At 54.7% G+C, this 19718-nt stretch overlaps 1 protein-coding gene and 1 long non-coding RNA gene across 2 annotated transcripts; one reads left to right on the forward strand and one right to left on the reverse strand.

Moving 5' to 3' along the window:
* Positions 1-810: 810 nt before the first annotated feature.
* On the reverse strand, positions 811-10367 carry SGCA (sarcoglycan alpha). The gene is made up of 10 exons (XM_049635856.1): positions 9872-10367; positions 8909-9028; positions 8657-8811; positions 8422-8494; positions 7882-8080; positions 7451-7613; positions 6337-6545; positions 6149-6175; positions 1270-1462; positions 811-998 (listed from the first exon to the last, which is right to left on the reverse strand). The coding sequence occupies exons 1-9, from the start codon at positions 10062-10064 to the stop codon at positions 1282-1284; spliced, it is 1320 nt and encodes a 439-aa protein (XP_049491813.1). The 5' UTR covers positions 10065-10367; the 3' UTR covers positions 811-998; positions 1270-1281.
* LOC125926423 (uncharacterized) lies at positions 9850-18159 on the forward strand. Its single transcript, XR_007459095.1, has 3 exons — positions 9850-9933; positions 10796-10971; positions 17952-18159. It is a non-coding gene; the product is annotated as an uncharacterized LOC125926423 (long non-coding RNA).
* Positions 18160-19718: the final 1559 nt, after the last annotated feature.

Below are 19718 nucleotides of genomic sequence, written 5' to 3' on the forward strand. Positions count from 1 at the left end.
CCTAGGTCACAAGTCCTTGCCCCTCTGCCATCCCTCCTTTATCTGGGTCCCCCCTCGGGTCTAGTCTCTGGCTCATCCTCGAAAGGGAGTGGTCAGATGTGAGCCTGGATGTAGGCTCACGATGGCAGTGGGCAGGGGCACGGTGGCCCGGCAAGGTTGTAGCCACCTGGGAAAAACCAGCTCGAGCCTCTTCCTAGCCAGCCGAGCTCTGCAGGGCCAAGCTGGTGATGCTCAGCTCAAGGGTTCCAGGTCGTGCAGTGTCCTCTGGACCTCGGTCCCTGGAAAAGCCCACTAGGAAGGGGGTCATTGAGCCCGGGCATTCGGGGTCCTGTAGCTCAACCCCTTCTCTCCACATACAGACTGGGTTCCCTGGCAGCATGCGGTACAAAGGGGCTCTTCCCCTAGGGGATCTTGACAGGTAAGAGCCTCTTGCTTCCAGAACCCTTCAGCCCTCCAGAAGGCAGGGTAGAGATGGACATACCAGGTTCTAATCCAAACTCTGCCACATGCTTGCTCTGTGACCTTGGGCAAGTTGCTTACTCTCCCTGGGCCTCAGTTTCCTCATCTATATAATGGGGATAATGATGCATCACTATCAGGTTCACGTGAGGACTCAGGCCAGGGCCACAGGTAGCAGGTCCCTCCCTCTTTCTTCCAGAGAAGGTGAGAAAACAGCAAAACGCCAAGAGTCCAAAGGGCAGGCTGGCAGCCCCTGGCTGACTCTGAGGGCTCCCAGGAGGCAGAAAGGGAAACTGAGGCAGCGAGTGCTGGCGGGAGGCTGCTGAGAAGAAGGTGCTGGTGGCAATAGGCGAGGAGAGCGGCAGCTATTTATTCTGGGGGTCCTGACCCCAGACACCCTCACCTCCCCCACTGCCGTCTCTCTGCTTGTTCCAAGCCTGGGGGCCATGAGGCCGGGAGCCGGAATCAGGAGGAAGGATGTGGCTGTGAGTCGGCTGCTCTGTGCACAGTGGGGGAGAAAGGAGGATGAGGCTCTGGACCTGGAACAGCAGAGGGAAGGGATGAGGGGCCGTGAGGCCCAGGCCCTGGTCCTCCTGCCCTCCTGGCCACCGCAGACCTCTGACCCCGAGTGTTTGGCCCTGGGGGGCACAGCCCTGGCCCTGCCGAGCAACCCCCACCGGTACCTCAGAGGAGCGGGCAGGTCTGTGTGCCCCTTCCCTGGACCTCACCCTCCCCACCGTCTGCCCCAGCCTTGAGACAGAAGCCACCTTGTTCCCCAAAATGAGGCTGGCACCGCCCACCCAGACCCACCTGGCTGTGCCCTCAGTGCTGGTCCAGGATGAGGGGCACCTGGGCGCTGTCCACCCGGGGGGGCAGCCGCTCGCCCGTGCGCACGTTGAACATGGGCAGTGTGGAAAGCGGCCGGGGCACCTCACGGCTGGATGCCATCTGTCGCAGCTCCTCCGTGTTCCCGCGGATCGTGCAGTGGTGGACCATCTGGATGCTGGGGGCACAGAGCCGGCAGAGTCATCAGCCCCGGGAGTCAACCCCGGCGAGGTGCAGCGCGCTGCTGGCTGCGAGCCCCCCTGCCGCCTCCCCCACCTGGTATGTAGGGGGAAGCTCGCACACACGACAGGTGAGGGGAGGACAAACTGGAAGGTCTTCGGTGACAGCTCAGTGGCCGGTAATGGGAGCAGAAGCCGTGGCTGCAGACGGCCTGGATTCAAAGCTCTGTGTCCCTGGCAAGTTGCTTAACCACTCTGCACCTCAGTTTCCCCAGCTGTAAAATGGGGATAATAATAGGACTACCTTCTAGCGCTGTAGCAGGAATTAGGGGAGAAAAGTGTTTTTAGAAAAGCGCCTGGAGCATGGTAAGAGCTTCCGGGATGCTAAGACATGAAGAGACACCCACGGTGGATATATTATTTCCAGAGGCCGGTGTCTGCTGGGCTTTATATACTGATGACCCTGTAGGACCCTTCCAGCACTCAGCTCCCTCCCCTAATACTCCCCTAATACTCTCTCCTACCACTGACCGTCCAGCCCTCCCTGCCTCATCCCTGTCTTAGTCTGACAAACCTACCCCCTCTCTCTTCCCACCTCCCACTTTTGCTCACGCTCTCTCCTGCCTGGCCTTGACAGTCTCATCTTCTGGCTCCTCCCGTCTAGCCTCCCCTGCCTTTGTACCTTGACCCCTCCCAACCTGCTCCAGTCTGCCCCCAGCACCAACTAGCTCTAGACACCGAATCTCTTCTTTCTGTCTTTATTTCAGACCAAGGCTCCTTGAGGCCTGCACCAAGCCCCGGGCTCAATGGGCCTGGAATCCCCGCGTCCTTCCTGAACTCAGTTTCTTCCCAGAAGGCTCAGCCTCGTTCTCATCTGACAAGTCTCATGAGCTTGCTTTCCGCTGTCTGGGGCAAGCTTGAGTTCACTCTGAGAGGGAGGGTCGCACAATGTAACCTAGCACGAAGACTTGCTTTGGGTTCGAATGTGAGTCCTACTCCTTACTGGCTGTGTGACCTTATGCACGTCACTTAACTTCTCTGTGCCACGATTTCCCCGACTGTAATGCGGTTGCTGTACAAATTAAATGAGTTAATGCAGGGAAAACAAATCTCTCCTGGTCAGCATCACGGCAAGCGGCAGCTAATATTACAGGGAGCTTGCTGTTGCTATCATAATTATCAATGTTGTTTTGTTATAGCGGGCCCACTGCTGGGCTTAGCCTCCAGTAAAGGGATGTTTCCAAGCCCCTTTCCGTGAACCCACCCACATTTGTGAGTCCAGCTTGGAGATATTTTCCCAGACTACTGGTTGCCAGGTGAGACAGCATGAACCTTTCATCACAAACAATAAAGGGCTGGGGCCCTAGGCAGGGCGGAAGCTACCCTACTTGCCTCTGGGCTACTGATCAAATGGGGAAGGGGCAATGACCCCCACCCCTGTCCAAGTCTGTTAGTGGACTGAGCTAGACTCCAGCTAGACTCCGGCTAGAACCTGACAGATGAGACGACAGGTCAGACTCTCTAGCTTCACGCCGAACGGGCCACACTCCTCCTCGGGGGTGGGGGAGTAGGACCAAGTCCCGTCTGGTTGGCGGGAGGGGGTGGGGTCACCCTAGAAGGCCAGGGTAGGATCCAGATGAGCTCTTGAGTCTGGAATTTGGCGAGCAGAGTTGTCCAAAACACAATTTTCCATTCCCAGGCAAGGGGAGGCTGAGGGAGAAAGGAAGTGAGAAACATGTGGATGCTTAGGGCTGGAGGCAGCTGGGCAGGTAATGCCCTGGGTAGGAGAAGGGCCTGAGTTAACGGGCCCCCTCCCTGCCCCCAGCCCCACATCTGGGTCTCATTACTCTGGCAACACACACAGGTGGAAAATGTTCTGGGGGATGTTTTTCCAGAGCAGGAGGAGAAGCCAGACCCGCACCGCCTTCTCCCACAGTCCTTCCACATCAGCACTTGGACAGATGAACGAAGGGGCAGGCATTCCTACACATGCACACACACACACACACACACGGCCCACTACCAACACGCAACGCTCGAGCCCTGTCTCTGGCACACAGACCACACGAGAGGGTCAGGCTGGACGGCTTTCTGGCCAGCAAAATCTGATACGGACCGCAGAATCACAATTTGCAGTTTGAAAAAAAAAAAAGGTAGTTTCAAAAAACTTTTGAAAAAATGGTAGACATTGAACAAGCAAAAACAAGAATTGAATTTGTGGAAATAAATCGACGCAAGATCCAAACCAACAAGGGCTGATATGGCACCTGGTAAACCTGGGGATTGATTCAAACTTGATGAAGATTTTCTGATACCTTCGGAGCTACAACACTGACCCAGGAAAGCTGGCCGCTGGTGGAAATATCTGGTCAGAAGAGAATTTCCACAATGGCAGAAGATGTGAGTGATCAAATTGGGCACGGCCAAAAAAATGGAAGAATGAAATCTTCCTTGAAAAACGTACATGGAAAATCCTCCACCTCTATGGGAAAAAATTCTATCAAATAAAAATGAGAATAAGAAAAAAAAAAAAAAAAGCAGAGGCTTTCCATTGCTCTGTGGTCAAAGATGACCAAGGAATCAAATCGACCTAAGTAAGTTGAAGAAGTACATTTCTGTTCACTCTGGAAAATATTTTCCCCATAAGAACTCACAACGGTTGATGGGGCACCTGGGTGGCTCAGCTGGTTAAGCGTCTGACTCTCGATTTCAACTCAGGTCATGATCTCATGGTTTGTGAGTTTGAACCCCGAGTAGGGCTCTGCACTGACAGCACAGAGCCTGCTGGGGATTCTCTCTCCCTCTCTCCCTGCCCCTCCCCTCCTCTCAAAATAAATAAATAAACTTAAAGAAAATTCACAAATGTTGGTATAATTCTGATTCTAAAACTGTTTCTATTCCTCAACCCAATGGGTTGCAATGGTGGGGTCAAAATGGTGGGTTGGAAACCAGGGTCTCAGAACACCCTGAAATCAGCTGGCACATTCGTTTCAAAACACGCATGCGGATGGGAGGCCCCACACCTCAGCCCTTCTTCCCGGGGTACCTGGCTTGTCAGATGCCCACACTATCTGGCAGTTCCCGTCTGCACCTCCCAGGAGGGAACGATGGGACTATTGTGACCCTCACAGGATTCTGGTGACCTCACAATGTCCCCCTGAGGTCACCACAGAGATAACCTTGCCGCCTCCTGCACCTGAGGCACAAGTCTGTGAGGCCAGCCGTGGGTGATCATCCTTTGTCCTCCTTCTGGCCACCCAGGGGAAGGCTTGGGCCGGAGCCCTCTGCAGGCGGAAGCCTCTGAGGGAACCAGGAGCAGAGACTCACCTCACCCACCGAGGAGAGACCGAGGGGAGACTTCCGGCCACCACCCTGGAGGTCCTTGCACCTAGTTCCCTTCACCCGCCCCAGGGAGAGATGCAGAAAAACACTTCGCTGCCGCCCACATCTCCACCCTTGGCCTCGAACGCTCTGCAGGGTGCAGGCCGGCAGGCCAGCCCATCCGGAACTCCTAGCGAGAGTGAGACTGGGTGCCCAGCCAGCCCCAAAGTCCGCCAGAAGCCCAGCATATCCAAGGTGATCCTGGGGGTTGTGGCCCACAAGGGGGCACACAGACACGTGACGCTGGCCACGCTGAAGAAGGCCGTCGCCACCGCAGGCTACAACATGACCCGAAACGCCTGGCGCTTCAAGCGAGCGGTCAAGGGGCTGGTGGACAAAGGCATGCTCAAGCAGGTCACCGGCAAGGGGGCCCTGGGCTCCTTCCGCATTGGCAACAAGTATGCCTCCAAGGTCAAGGGCAGGTCCCAGAGCCGGCGCCAGTCTAGGCAGCGCTGGTCTGGGCAGCGCCGGTCTGGGCAGCGCAGGTCTGGGCAGCGCCGATCTGGGCAACGCCGGCCTGGGCAGCGCAGGTTGCAAGCAGGCTCCCAGAAGGGGCACAGGCGACTAAACAAGGGGGTCCGCAGGGTGGCCAGATGTCGCTGCAATTAACGAGGCAAGCCAGGCAAGCAGGCAGGGGTGCCAGGCCCGCCAAAGGCTCAGTGCAGTGGAAATAAAAGGAGCCTAACTTATTTCACATCTGCCTCCTGGAATCTTTGGGGCTCAAGGGGGTGGGAGGGGAAGAAGGCTAGGAACAGAGGAGGGTAAGGCCGTGGGGAGCGGGCACCTGGGCAAAATAAGGGTGAAACGGATTTGGGAAGGGCTGGGGGAATTGAAAGCATCCACAGACATTAGCTATTTCAATGACAACATCAGTGATGTTGCAGGTGGAGAAACCAGGGCCAGAGAGTGTCATGGTAATTGTGTGACAGAACCCAGCCTGGAACCATATATGGTGTGAGAGTGTGTGTGTGTGTGTGTGTGTGTGTGTGCGCGCGCGCGCGTGCGCAGCCTCTTAGGTTGCTTCTCAACCCCCCCAGGGTGGCAGCGAGCCCCCAGACCTGGCTGGCTCCCCACCCTTGCCCATCCCAGGTTAAAGTCTTCCGTGGAGACCAGGAAATGAGAAGGCTGGGTCAGGAAAGGTCAAGCCCAGCAACCACTCAGCCCAGAACTGGAGCTCAGAGGCCAGGGGCGGACCCCACCATCCCAGAGCAATCTGGCTTGTCTGTGCTGCTCATGGAGGTTAGAGGGTCCACCCCAACAGTCTAGGGGGGCTCCCACCCAACCCCCTGTTTTCCCCTACTCACTCAGAGGTGGCCAGGTCTCTCTTCAGCCTGTGGGAAAGCAAGGGAAGGGATTAGTTATTACCCATAAGCCTCTCCTGGTTCCAGGCCAGGCAAGAGGTCCCCACTCCTTTCCTGGATGAGGCTCCCTGAGAGGTCTGCGTGCCTGGGCAGCCACAGTGCCCTCCCTGCCCTCTGTCCCCCACACTCACCGTCCCTCCCGCCGGCAGCACATGATGTAGGCCAGCAGCAGGGTGAGTAGCAAAGCCACCAACAGTGGCACCAGGAGGGTGACCAGCGCATCAGTGACGAAGTCTCGGGCCGTGGCCTCAGTGGGTGGGCAGAAGAATGGGTCATGTTCCAGAATCCCATCGCCTGGGGTGGGCGCGTCATCTGCAGGCTCTGGCACTGACTTATCCACCTGCTCAGAGAACCCAGTTGGCTAGACACAGAGACCCCACGGGGACAGGGCAGGGGTGCCCCCATGCCTGCCTCCCCCAGCTTGACCTAGCAGGACAAGCACTGGAATAAGAACCAAGACAGAAAATCTAGGAGAGGCAGGTCCATACAGTGGTTAGAGCACACCTCTAGGGTCCTCCCGCCTGGGTTCGGATCCTGATTCAGACAAATGCTATGCTGGATGACTTACCTCCAGCTGCCTCAGTTTCTTCCCCTGCAAAGTCAGAATGCTAATAGTGGTACCTGTCTCTGGGGTGGTGGGGAGGGTAAGACATGTTGATTGGATAGTGCCTAGCACACTGCAAGTGCTCAGAGTTGTTGATTATCAGTCTTTGGCCGCACTGTCGGTCAATTCACAGGGACAGAGTATTCCAGGGGTTCCCAGCCCGGGGAGCCGGGGTCTCTAGGAACCCTAGATAATTCTGTTCAATATCCCAAAGGGCAGTAGCGAGCATCTTTGGTTTATAACTTGGAGGTGGAAACTATCTGGAAACTATCCCAGGCAGATTTGGACACCTTGGAAGGAAGCAGACAGAGCTGTCCCAAAGAGTACCCTTGTGGGGAAAGGGTGCTGGAATTGCTCTACGGGAGTGAAGGTTCCAACTATTGGGACTACTGGAGCCAGGAGATGCCTTTCCTGGATTATGGACTCTGTCGCCCTCTCGTGGGATGAGGTGGAACTTCGGAGCGCGCGCATTCGAGCACGGCGGGGTGGGGGAGGGGGCGGGGGGGGGAGGCTGTTGCGCGCAGTGTCTATTCAGAGAAAGAAACAGGAACAGAGAGATGGGGTGGGGAAGAAGGGTAGGGGGGAGACTGTGATGGGGGGCATGCCCCATCCCCATCCCCATCGCCAGGGTCCCTCCTCACCAAGGACACATTGCACCAGTCCACACGAAAGTGAGGTGCCAAGGTGTCGTAGCAGGACAGAAGCGGAGGCTGGCCCTGGGCGCAACGAGCATGGCTGTCCGGAGATGCCACCATCTTCAGGCAGGTGGAGAAGGGTGAGGCCGAGCCCACCTTGATGTAAACCCTGGGCCCAGATAGAAGCCACGGTTAACAAATTGGGGAGGGGATGTACCCTGGGCACTGGAGGTTTGAGGGTTGCGGGGCCACCTTGAGACCTGGGTTATGGGTGAGAGTACATAGCTCCACATCCTTCTAGGGGGCCTTACACTCCCACGAATGTCTTTGGATAGCTGGATCGTTTACGTCCTCGTAGGGTACCAGGGAGTGCGCCGTTTGGGGTAACTAAGGTTTGGGCTCCTCCTCCAGGTGGCCCTCCCGGACTGCACGCTTACCCTTCCTTGCGACCCTCAATGGGAAGGGGGACGCGACCCCCACGGTCCAAGGCAGAGGTAACGTTGAGTAGCTGGAGCTCCCCTGACTCCCAGAGCCCTCCCAAGGCTGTGAGGAAGCGACTGGCGGGCGTCGAGGGCAGCACTTCCTCCACATCATGGCTTCGAACCAGGAACTCAGCCTGGTAAGGCAGCAGGGGGCCTGGAAATGCCAGGTTGGCACCCAGCTCTGCATGGATCCTTCCCGAGCCTCCCCCCCCCCCCCCACTCAAGCCCCTCCCCATGCCCCCTGACTCCTCCCTTCCTCCCTAAATCCCCATGCATCACAGGCCCCAAATGCCCTCCCCGTGGCCTCAACGACTTGCCCAAGGCCCCACACACTGTCAGCAGAACAGCCAGTTTATACAACTCTAGAGCCCTCCCATGATGCCCAGCTCCCACTATGCCCAAGTGTCCCCTTCACACCCCCTCCCTCCTTCCAAGGGAAATCCCCCGAGACAGACTTGGTGGATGGGAGTGGGGCAGGGGTATGGCTGGTGGTACCTTCTGGGTCTCCAATCAACAGCACCAGCCTCTGCCAGGTGGTGTCAAAGCTGTCCCGATTGTACGCTATGACCTGGCAGGGGGAGGGGATGGGGAAGAGGGCTGAGGGATGGGGTTAGGGGACAAGACATGTGGAGAGGACAGAGACGCCCTCACCTAAGAGGCATCTAAATTATGTAAATGGACATGAACGAATGCCCACATGGGACCCAGCCACTGGGGTCCCTGCTGGTACCTCGATGACCTGGCGCCCACGATCTTCTGGGGTGGGGGTGCCGTAGAGGAAGCCAGGGTGGTGGGGGCTGCGCTGGGTGTAACGGAGCCACCGAGGCAGGTCTGGGTGTCCCTGGAGGTGGGCGTGGTAGGTGATAGGGACGGTGGGTGGGACATCTGGTGAAAGGGAGGAGATTGGAGAAATGACCGGAGCCTTCGCCAGCCCCTGGCCAGTCCCCAGCCTTCTGCCCAACGCCCTTGGGGCCCCTCTCACCAACGTGCTCAGAAAGACTGGGGAAGGTTTCCTGGTCCAAGGTGTGGACAAAGACGCGGCCCACAAGAGGCTGCAAGGTGGTCTGCTGGGCCTCCGTGTCCCCCAGCCCTGCCAAGGGACCTGTGGGGACCCCAGAACCCCCAAACACACGCATCAGCCTTAGTACCAGGCAGGGGATAAGCTCCTGGTGCCCCTAAGAGACAGAAGTGGTGGTGGCGGGGCGGTGGGGGGGAGGGGGCTCTCAGGAAAGGACAGGGTGGGGCCTGGCTGTGACAAGTCCTAGACCTTTGTCGGTTTGGGTTCGTGGGAGCCCCCTCCCCCACTCATTTTAGGCTTCCTTGGAGGAGTCACAGTGGGCGGGGACTGCTGTCGGCCTGAGAGGGGTGTGAGATGGGGGGGTGGTGTATGTGTGTTAAAGGCACTTGGAAAAGAACCCTTAAGAATGCTGGGTGTCTGGGAGGCTGGAGGGGAGGGGGAGAGGGAAGGAAATTTTGGAGGAGGTGGGTAGCCATTCTGGAACCCTCTCCCCTTTCCCCGCATACACGGGGAGAGGGACCCACAGGAGAGGCCAGGAAAAGCTGAGCCAGTAGGATCCTGTGCCTCAGGGAGAGTATTTGCCCCAGCGGGCCCCCCCACCCTCACGGCCAAATTTAGCCTGGGCCTAGAAAGAAGGCAGACCAGCCAGCCCATTAAAGGGCCCACGACGCTCCGGGCCTGTGCCGTCAGGCCCACCTCGGCCTAGGGCACCCCACCCTTCAGAGCTCCCGGCCCCCCACTTCCCGGAGCCCTGCTCCCAGCCCCATTTCCCTGGACCTCCCACCGGACACAGCATTAACACCCCAAAGTCCTTCTGGCTCCTGCCCCCAGACTCCTCCCCTGAGGGACCTCTGTACTTTCGCCTCTCCACCCCTAAATCCTGTCCCTTCATCCTGGGCCTCCTCCCAGAAGAAGGCCCCAACTTGCCCACAAGGAGAAGAATCCAGATTACTGCTGCTGCCATGGCTGCCCCAGCCTGCCCGGCCCCTGTGAGTGACAGAGACAGGAGCGGTGGGGAGGAGAGAGGGAGTGGAGGAGGGAGGGGAGGAGAGAGGGAGGGACAATGGGGAGGTGTCCCAGAGCAGCTGGCCCCAGCTTCTGCCGGCGGGGGACTCCCCATTCCCACCCAGAGCAGGCACTGACCCTGGGGTGGACACTCTCTTCACATGACAAGGTCCCTCCAACGATCCCCTCCAGGTGGTCAGAGAATGTTTTCTAAGCCACTAACCTGATTCCCCCCTAAAAACACTAAGGGCTCCCCCTTGCCCTGAGTGTCCGGCTGTCGATGGCTTTCAGACCCTGCCTGTACCTGGCCCTCCTGTCCAGAATCCCCTCCTCTCCCCACTACCGACCACACACACACTACCCCAGGGCTTCTGCACAGCCTCGCCCCACCCCTGACACACTCCCCTAAGCCTCCCAAGTGCCTTGCACAAGCTTAGAGTTCCCTTCCTGCCCTCCTCCGGCCGGCACACTCCATCACCTCGCAAGGACTCAGCACAGGCCTCCTCTCCTCCCTGAAGTCTCCCTTTGCCCCCTCCTTCCGCTAGGCTGAGCTGGGTGGCCCCTTGGCCCCTGTCCACAGCATCGCGGGGCTGGCCAGAGTCTTATTATCTTTGTATCCCTGGATCTGGTGCAGGCAGGTGTAGGGGACTAGGTGACGGCCTCCTTCCGAGTACGCTGAACAGCCGGGTGCCTGTTCACCCAGCCCGTGTCTCCAGACCCAAGTACTCCCAGCGTGTACCCCAGGTCTGGGAAGACAGACTGCGGCCTGCAGGCCTGGACGCACATCCCCCGCTTGACCACTCAGCTGGAGACGGGGGGCGTGAAAAACTCAATTGCCCTCTCTAGGCTCTGTTCCGGCAACTACAACTTGGCCAGGACACTGCTTACCTCTCGACGCCCTTGTGAGGAAGCCTCAACATCATGAACTCTGGCGCATGCGTACAGAGCACCTACTGCGTGCCAGGCACAGAGGAAGCCTCGACGGGCAGCACCCTGCCCCCCACGGAGCTTGCACACCACCGGTGGGTAATGACAGGTAATCCCCTGCCTGCCACTCTGCTCCAGGCTTTACGGACATTTCCGGGCAGCAACTCGTTCCATTCCCCCAGCAGTTCCGTGAGGCGTTACTTTCATCCCCATTTTCAGGTGCGAAAAGGGAGGCATGAGGGCCGCTTGGGCTTCCCCAAGGCCATACTCCTGACCAGCTGAACACATGTGAACCACTCAGCCCAGTGCCCTACTCAACCCCCGTGGCGGCGGCTGCTCTTGCTGGTGGGGCACCCTTCCCCCTCCTTCTTGCCTCCGCCCAAGGATCTTGGTCCAGGCGCGAAGGGGGTGGGGTGCCCTTCTCTTTGGGGGCTTCTTGGAGCAGACAGAGGGGACTCTCCCCAGCTGCCCTGAGGAGGAGGCAGAGACCCACAGGTGCCAGGGTTCCAAAATGCTCTGTGTTTCGGTGAGCACCCCTCCCGGGCCCTGAGATGAAGGGCCCTGGCATCTCACCGCCATACCCAACACCCCAAGCAAGGGTGGCGGGGCCCGAGGGACAGGGTGTCGGCCTGCCGGCGGGAATGACTAGCACGTGGGCAGCTTACTTAGTCCTCGTCTTTTTTGCTGTCTCTCCACCTGACCGTCCCACCCGTCCCTGGAGAGCCACCAAATTCCAGAGTCAGCGGCCACTCAGGCTCTCAGGCAGGGCAGGCTTTGTCCCAGAATCACCTGGGCACCTGTCCGCCTTCTCAGAGATGGAGGGCACGAGGGAGAAAGGTTCTGGAGAAAGCACAAAAGTCAGAGGGCTCTGGGCGGGGGAGGGGGGGGGCAGAGGTGCCAGAGACTGGCTGGCGGCCCAGGCCTCAGCCCCTCCGTGGCTCCATGTGACTCCTCTGCTATATTTGGAGCGACCCACTCACACCCTCCGCTGTTTTCAGGAAGCAGGGCCCGAACCCAGTGCTGCCAGGCCCACAGAGGCCAGCTTCCTTACGGATCCTTCTCCCCTCCGCCTCCAAACCAGGGGACCCGGGGACTGTGCCAGGGGTCAGCTGGAAGTCCCCTGTGGCCCACCAGAGGACCTCACCCACTCAGAGCTATCTGGATGGTAACCTGCCTCTGTAACTCTCAACACCTGTGTTCCTTGGGAGCCTGGGCGGGGGATGAGGGGTGCGGACAGAGAGTGGGGTCACACATCCTTCAACTTCTTACTTTGCAAATTTTACCTAAAACCGAAGTCCACAGCCCCCCCGCCCCGGGTGGCTCAGTCGGCTGGGCCACTGACTTCGGCTCAGGTCATGACCGATCGTGATCGGTTCGCGAGTTCGAGCCCCGCGTCGGGCTCTGTGCTGACAGCTCAGAGCCTGGAGCCTGCTTCAGATTCTGTGTCTCTCTCAAAAATAAACATTAAAAAAAAAAAAAAAAAAACTAAAGCAAAACCAAAAACAAAGCCAAAGTCTACAGAATAAAAGAACGAACTGCCACGTACCCATCCCCCAGCTTCAATAGTTAGCAGCTCGTGGCCAATCTCCCGTCACATATACGACACCCGACTTTCCCTCCTAATTTCCTCTGTCAATACTTTGGCATGTATCTTTGAAAGATAATGACTCTTTTTTAAACAAGCACAATCGTTACACCTAGTGCCTTAGTATTCCTTAAAGTTAATAATAATTCCTTAAATCAGATCTATAGTGTTCAGATTTCCATCCCTCAAAAATGCCTTTTTTTTTTAATGCATTTGTTTGAATCAGGATCCGAATAAGTACACACACTGCAACCGATTAATGTGTCTCCTTTATATTTCTTTAAATCCATTGGTTCCCTATCCAATCCTCTCTCTCTCTCTCTCTCCCTCCCTATCTTTTTCCTTGAGGGAACCAGGTCATTTGTCGTGCAGTTTTCCAGTCTGGGTTTTGCTGATTTGCATCTCTAGGGTGTTCTTTAACATGTCTCTCTGGCCTCTGTACTTCCTGTAAATTGTATTTCCTGTACATTGTTATTTCCTGCAAATTGTAGTTGGATTGAGAGTCCTGATCAGGCGTAGGTTCTATTTTCTTTAGCAAGACCGCTTCACAGATGGTGGTATTGCTTCTTCCATCCCGAAGTACGGGCAACCACTGATGCTCTGTGCCTCATCTATCAGCCTTTCCCCGCCCCCCTCCCCAAAATGGTGATATTCCCATTCAATCACTCCTTCCTTTATTGGCTGGAATAATTCTAGACCCAGCAACTGCCCCTCGCTTACTGTTTGGTTACTGAGTGGTATGAAGGCAAGGTGGGATAAATACTTGATTCTGTTCTTGTATTTACCAATTTTGAGATAATGAATTGATTCTCTAGCATCCCTCGAACTTTGGCCGGTTAGCTTTTTTTTAAAAACGTTAGTAGCATAATTATGACTTTATGGCTTTAAACATATTTGATCTTCAATCCACCGTGACTGGTATCGCTCCTGACCTTCATACTGTCCCTTCATGAGCTCCCGCTGTGGCCCCCTCCCGCTGGAGCATCCTTCTGGGGCGACTGCATCCTTCTGGGTCATCTCTGCATCTCAGTGTCTCAGCCTGGTCTCCACCTGTGCCACCCGCACCTGTCTCCCCAGCCTTCCACCCGACCTTCGCCTGTCAATGTCTCAGTTTAAGTCCTCTGGTCCTTTGTCCCTGGCTCTGCCCATCTCAGTGAATATTTCCTGAATGAATGAATGATTGAATGAATCAATGCATCATCTCCCCAACTCTCTCAATCTACTCTGTCTCTGTGAGCCTCTTGATTTCTGAAGGCCATATTTTCTTCCTCTGTATCTGCAACCGGGGATTATTTGTTGTCACGAGGGACAAAGGAAAGGGATTCTCATCATTGTGATCTGATTGTCGCATCTGCCTCCCAGACTCCACCCACATCTTTCCTCCCCTCCTCTTCGCCGCCCCCAGCCCACAACAAAGGATGTGATCTGTCAGTCTGCCACGAGGGGGCGCGTTCGCGGCTGCGACCCGGACCTGCGCCTGCGCAATGTTGGGACAGAGCCCGGCCTGGTGGGGGCGGGGGGAGGGGTCGGGTAGGGGGGCGGGGGGAGGGGCGGGAGCGCCCCGCCCCGGGTTGGGGATGCGCGTCACTAGTGTTGGCTGAGAACCGCAGCTAGAGGAGGCGACGCTAGAGGAGGCGACGCAGGAGGAGGCCGACGGCCTCGAGCCTTACCTCGTCCTCCCCTTCCGGGTCCAGAGGATGTTCTTCCAAGTGGGGAGGAGAATCCGCATGGAGGCAGGGAACTGGACACAATGCCCTCTTCCCCACCATCCTCATCATTGGTTATCGACCCTCTGACTTCCAAGCACGTCTATCTTTGCCCACGGCATTGGGGGACACCATTCTGAGGACCTAAGGGTACCCAGAATCCGCCCTTTATCCTTGAACTTCAGCCCTCAAAGAAGTTTCTTGAAGCCTTGTGACCGCCCAGGGCAATCAATCCTGAGTCTGAGAATCCCAGAGACCATCCCTGACCAAACTTTTTAGCTTACAGGAGAAACAGAGAAGGGGAGGGGACAGTCAGAAGTCTCACAGCACAGCATTCTGCCCAGCTCTCCGGACACGGACACGGAGCGGAGGGGAGACACTCCTTCCCTGGAAAGCGGGGGTAATAAGAACCAATGAGATAATGGAAGCGAAAGTGCTTTGTAAACTGTATAAAGCTCTGGAGAAAGGAAGGGGTCTTTTATTTATTTATAGCTGACGGTGCAAGACAATAGCTGCCCAGGGCCAGCCCACTGGCACAGCCCGAGAGCTGGAAGAAGTCAGATTTAGAAGCTACTGCTCAGTGATAGAAGGATTTGGGAAAATAAAAGAAAGGAACTCTCTGACATTTTTCGCGGATGGTATGATTATTTATATAGAAAATCCAAGAGATACTACAGGCATGTCATGAGGGCTATTAAGGGAGATCAACAAGGTTGCTGGACCAAAATTAACATCCAGATGCAATTAAAATACCAAATGCCACGGTGTTCCTGGACACTCGCAATGTTACTGGAAACTGTAATATATTTTTTTAAAAATAAATTATTAACAATACTATTAAGATTGGGCAGAACCCTGAAAAAACCGCGCGGATCCTTATGAAGAAAAACTGTGAGCCATAAAACTATAAAAACTCTAGGCTATCAGAGGAATAAGTGGAGAGATGTATTGAATTTAGGGGTGAGAAGCCTCAGTGTCCTGAAAACAGCTCTCTCCGTATTAATCTTCTGATTCGATGCGAGTCCAATAAATACGCCAATAGGACTTTGCAGAGTCAGGCAAGGCTCTTCTAAAATTCATACGGAAGAGCTGGGGACCAAGAGGCCAGACAGTTCTGAAAAAGAATAAGCCCCTGACAGATACCAAGACTTCTTTGAAAGCGATATTAATGAAAACAATGTGGTATCAGTGCCGGGCTAGACAAAGAGATCAATAGAAGAGACTGCCCAGAAACAGATCCAAGCATATGTGGGAACGTGATTTATGATGTCAGCGGCATTGCAACTCAGTGAGAGGGAATAGGCTACGCAATAAAAAGGGTCTGGAATTTTTTAAATAATAATAAACAAAAGGTTAGCGTCCAAGCTAAGGTTAGCGTCCAAGAAAGAACTCCTGCAAGCCAATAAGGAAAGCACAGACGTTTCGAGTGCCACCCCAAATGGCATTCTTTCCCTTCCTCGCTGCTCATGGAACCCTGGTCTGATTCAGGAATCAGGAGTCTAGGCTTTTGAGAAGGCTGGGCCTTCCCCAGCTGCGTCAGGTGAACGGCGATCGGTCTACATATAGCATAATTCAGTTCCTCCGGTCCGTGGCTGGCTTAGGGGTGGACGTGTATGCGATTCTGGCCGCCAAGACCAGAAGGGAGATCTCCTGTGGGGCTTCTGGAAGAAAATGTCCACTTCCTTCTACCTTCTGGACATTTGTCTGCACACGACACCTGGAGCAGAGGCCACTTTTGGGGACCAGGAGGGGCTGGTCTAAGAGGCAAGCCACCGTGATGAGGAGGATATTGTGGAAAGAGGGAAAGAACCTGGTCCTTGACTGTCACAGCTGAGATTCTGAATTAACCAACCCTGGGACTTCTTGCTATAAGGAGACAACAAAATTCCTTTTTTGCTTAAAGCACATCTAGTTGGGCTTTCTATAACTTGTATCAAAAGGTACAACAGGGGCGCCTGGGTGGCTCAGTCAGTTGGGCGTCTGCCTTTGGCTCAGGTCACGACCTCACGGTTCAGGAGTTCAAGCCCCTCGTCGGGCTCTCTGCTGTTGGCATGGAGCCTGCTTCAGATCCTCTGTCCCCCCTGCCCCCCCTCCCCCACCTCTCTGCACCTCCCCCGCTTGCACGTGCACTCTCTCTCTCTCAAAAATAAAATAACACGTTAAAAAAAAAAAGGTGCAATGGATAGCAAAGGAGACGGTCAGAAGCAATTCGACCAGAGGGAACCCAGGTGGCCAACAAGGATGAGAGAGTGCGCGACTTCGTAGGCAGGGGACGCAGGCTCAGATGAGATACTGCTTCACACCCATCAGACCGACAAAAATAAAAAGTCTCCCAAGAGCAGCTGTTGGCAAGGATGTGGTCAGACAGGACATCTTGTACAAACGTTGGTGGCGAGGGCACAAAGTGGAGCCGTCGCTGGGGAGAGCAGTGGGGCGGAACCAGACAAGTTGAAAGTGTGCCTGCCCACGCCTCCGGCTCTCTGCTCCGAGGTGTACGTTCTCCGGACGGGCTCACACGAGTACCGGGGTGTTCACTGCAGCCCTGTTTATAATGACGAAACACAGAAACACCTCAAACGCCCTTCAGTAGAGAGGAACTGATAAATAAATTGTGGCTTATTCCCCTGCCGACATGACAACCAGAAGTTAAAGTGAAGGAATCGAAGCCACACGTGTCGGTGTGGCTCCGCTGTGAAAGTCCCGCCAAATGAGAAAAAGACACAAAATGATCCGCACGACAGGAGGGTGGTTATATACATCCCAATAATGGAAAAAGCGTTACTGTCTCCTGCTTTAGGAAGACATCAATGTGTAGGGGAAATATCAAATTACGGGCTAGACTTAATAAAGCGAGGAAATTCTGATCACATGCTACAACACGGAGGAGCCTCGAAGATGTTGTGCCAAGCGAAATAAGCCAGGCACAAAAGAACATATGCTGTATATGATCCCGCTTGCATGGGGTACCGACAGTTGTCACATTCATAGAGACAGACAGGAAGTAGAGCAGTGGTTGCCAGGGGCCGAGGGGAGGAAGACACGGGGAGTTGGTGTTTAATGAGTACAGGGTTTCAACTGGGAGGACTAGAAAGTTCTAGACATGGACGGTGGTGTTGGTTGGTTGCAGGACAGTGTGAATGTCGTCAACGCTACTGAACCGAACACTTCAAAGGGTTGAAAGAACCAATTTTATGTTATTTTCCATATTTCACAATTTAGAAAAATAATGAACTTGTGGGCTATAAAGGATGCATCCCAAATTTATGACGGTGGGTAGGGTGGGCAAGGGGACCCGGGAGAAGGAGAAAGCACCAGCTTCCGTGTTCTGTTCTCTTCTATGAAGGAACCCGAAGCAAAAATGATGCAAGGCTAGCATTTGTAAATTCTGTTTGTTATGTGATTCTCTGAACTTTTCTTATTTCTAAAGAAACTTTTCAAACTGAAATTATATACGTCATGTATCATATGTATGATACGATCATACGTATCATATATGATATGTATGAGATCATACGTATCATATATGATATATCTCATATATCATAGATATCACATATATCTTCACACTTTTTTTAAGAAAGAAGAGTTTTCTGAAATAGAACTGCTCTGAAGTGGCAGGATTTGTCCCCTCGAGGTCACCCGAAGCACAAGGGGTCGAAGGTGGGAGGCGGGAGAGCTGGCCTATGGAGGTTGTACCTATGCCAGGTGCCACACCAGGCTGAGCCTGGCAGAGCCAGGTGGGAAAGGGGCTGGCATGGGCAACATTTTCTCTTCCCTGACCCAGAGCAGGTGAGGCAAAGGCGGATGGAGGAAGGGAACTCTGAGAGCCGGTCTCCTCCTCAGGCACCCACTGCACAAGATCCAGAGAGCAGATGAAAAACAGAAGCCACCATCCGAACACAGGAATGTATATTATTAGCAGTTGGAGCAGGCACTGGAGTCCTTCGAATCCGCTGCCGACCAACTATATTGCCCAATCCTTCCGGTTAATTTTTTTCTTTGACCTCCCTGCATGTCTCTCGAGCTCCCACAGCTATGGCTGTCTGCGTTGCAAAATACATATTTACAGGCCCTCTAAGCCTGGCTAAATATAGGCTTTCTTTTAAAGCAACTGATGAGTTGGAGAAATCTTTCTTCTGTCCCATCCCTTCCCCACTCCCCAACACACACACACACACACACACACACACACACACACACACTGACTCTCCTTCCACCGGTGGGCCCCAAAGGACCCCTGTCCTTGCTTAGGCAATGGGGGACTCTTGAGGCATCAACAGCAGGAATGAAAAACCCTTTGGGAAGTGGAGAAGGGAGGTCACTTTCACTTCAGGGATGACCCCAAAAGATCCGGAGGACCTTCAGGCAGGGGGCGTTTATATTTCAGAAGTCCACACAATAGACCTCAGAAGGAGGGGCGCCCTGGTGGCTCAGTAGGTTGAGCATCCGACTCTTAATTTTGGCTCAGGTCATGAACTCACGGTTTCAGCATCAAGCCTTGCATCAGGCGCTGGGCTGAGCGTGGAGTCTGCTGGGGGTTCTCTCTCTCCCTTTCCCCCTTCTCTGCTTTCTCTGTCTCCCTCTCTCTCGCTCTCTCAAAAATAAATGGACATTACAAAAATTAATTTAAAAAAATACAGCTTAGAAGGAAACAAGAGGCTGGAAGCTTCATAAAGACCCGCACGGCTGGGGCACCTGGGTGGCTCAGTCGGTTAAGCGGCCGACTTCAGCTCAGGTCATGATCTCTTGGTCCGTAAGTTCGAGCCCCACGTCGGGCTCTGTGCTGACGGCTCAGAGCCTGGAGCCTGTTTCAGATTCTGTGTCTCCCTCTCTCTGACCCTCCCCTGTTCATGCTCTGTCTCTCCCTGTCCCAAAAATAAATAAAATGTTAAAAAAAAAAAAAAGACCCACACGGAGATGCCAACGTGGACGCCCAATTTTGGCCACACATGTGCACACACCTCCATACATGTTCAGATGCACATGCAGGCAACAACAGGAGACTTACCAAGCTCCTACTCTGTGCCAGGAGCTGTTCTAAATGCATAAAGCACTCACAGAACTCATTTAATCGTTAACACTCTGAGGTTGCTATGTTTTCTCCAGTTTACAGATAAAGAAATTTGCTAAAATCCCTTAACTGGCAAGTGGCAGGTTGGGAACAAAGACAGTCTGGCTTCAGAGCCCCTGTTCTGCCTGGCTCCACAGAGAGTGGGGGAGCCCCAGGGTCCCCTGTGCTCAGGAGACTCACTCAGACATACAAATTGAGCTTTCTGAGGAAATTAGGCTTAGGGAGGGAAAATGACTAACCCCGGGTCACCCAGCAAGTGCACGAAGCTATGATTCAGTTCAGACCTTTTGAACCACAGCCTAGTCTTTCCTCTAAAACCGGGTAAGTCACTTCCCTCTGCCTGTGTCTCAGTCCTTCTCACTCCCCTGGGAAGCGGTCAACCAAGGGCCACTAAAGCCCCCCCCCCCCCCCCCAGCAGCACCGACATCCTGGATTTATGTTATGTGAGAACACACACGCCTTTCCCAGCATCTTCCTATC

Source organism: Panthera uncia, chromosome E1 (assembly GCF_023721935.1).
Source record: "Panthera uncia isolate 11264 chromosome E1, Puncia_PCG_1.0, whole genome shotgun sequence".
In the NCBI taxonomy this organism is placed as follows: Eukaryota; Metazoa; Chordata; class Mammalia; order Carnivora; family Felidae; genus Panthera; species Panthera uncia.

Excerpts from the sequence above, each read along its gene's own strand:
- SGCA (XM_049635856.1), bottom strand. The coding sequence starts at position 10,064 with ATGGGGAGTCCCCCGCCGGCAGAAGCTGGGGCCAGCTGCTCTGGGACA. Across the intron at positions 8,081-8,421 it reads GTTGATTGGAGACCCAGAAG|GCCCCCTGCTGCCTTACCAG; the intron begins GTACCACCAGCC and ends TGGCATTTCCAG. Across the intron at positions 7,614-7,881 it reads ATTGAGGGTCGCAAGGAAGG|GGTTTACATCAAGGTGGGCT; the intron begins GTAAGCGTGCAG and ends ATCTGGGCCCAG.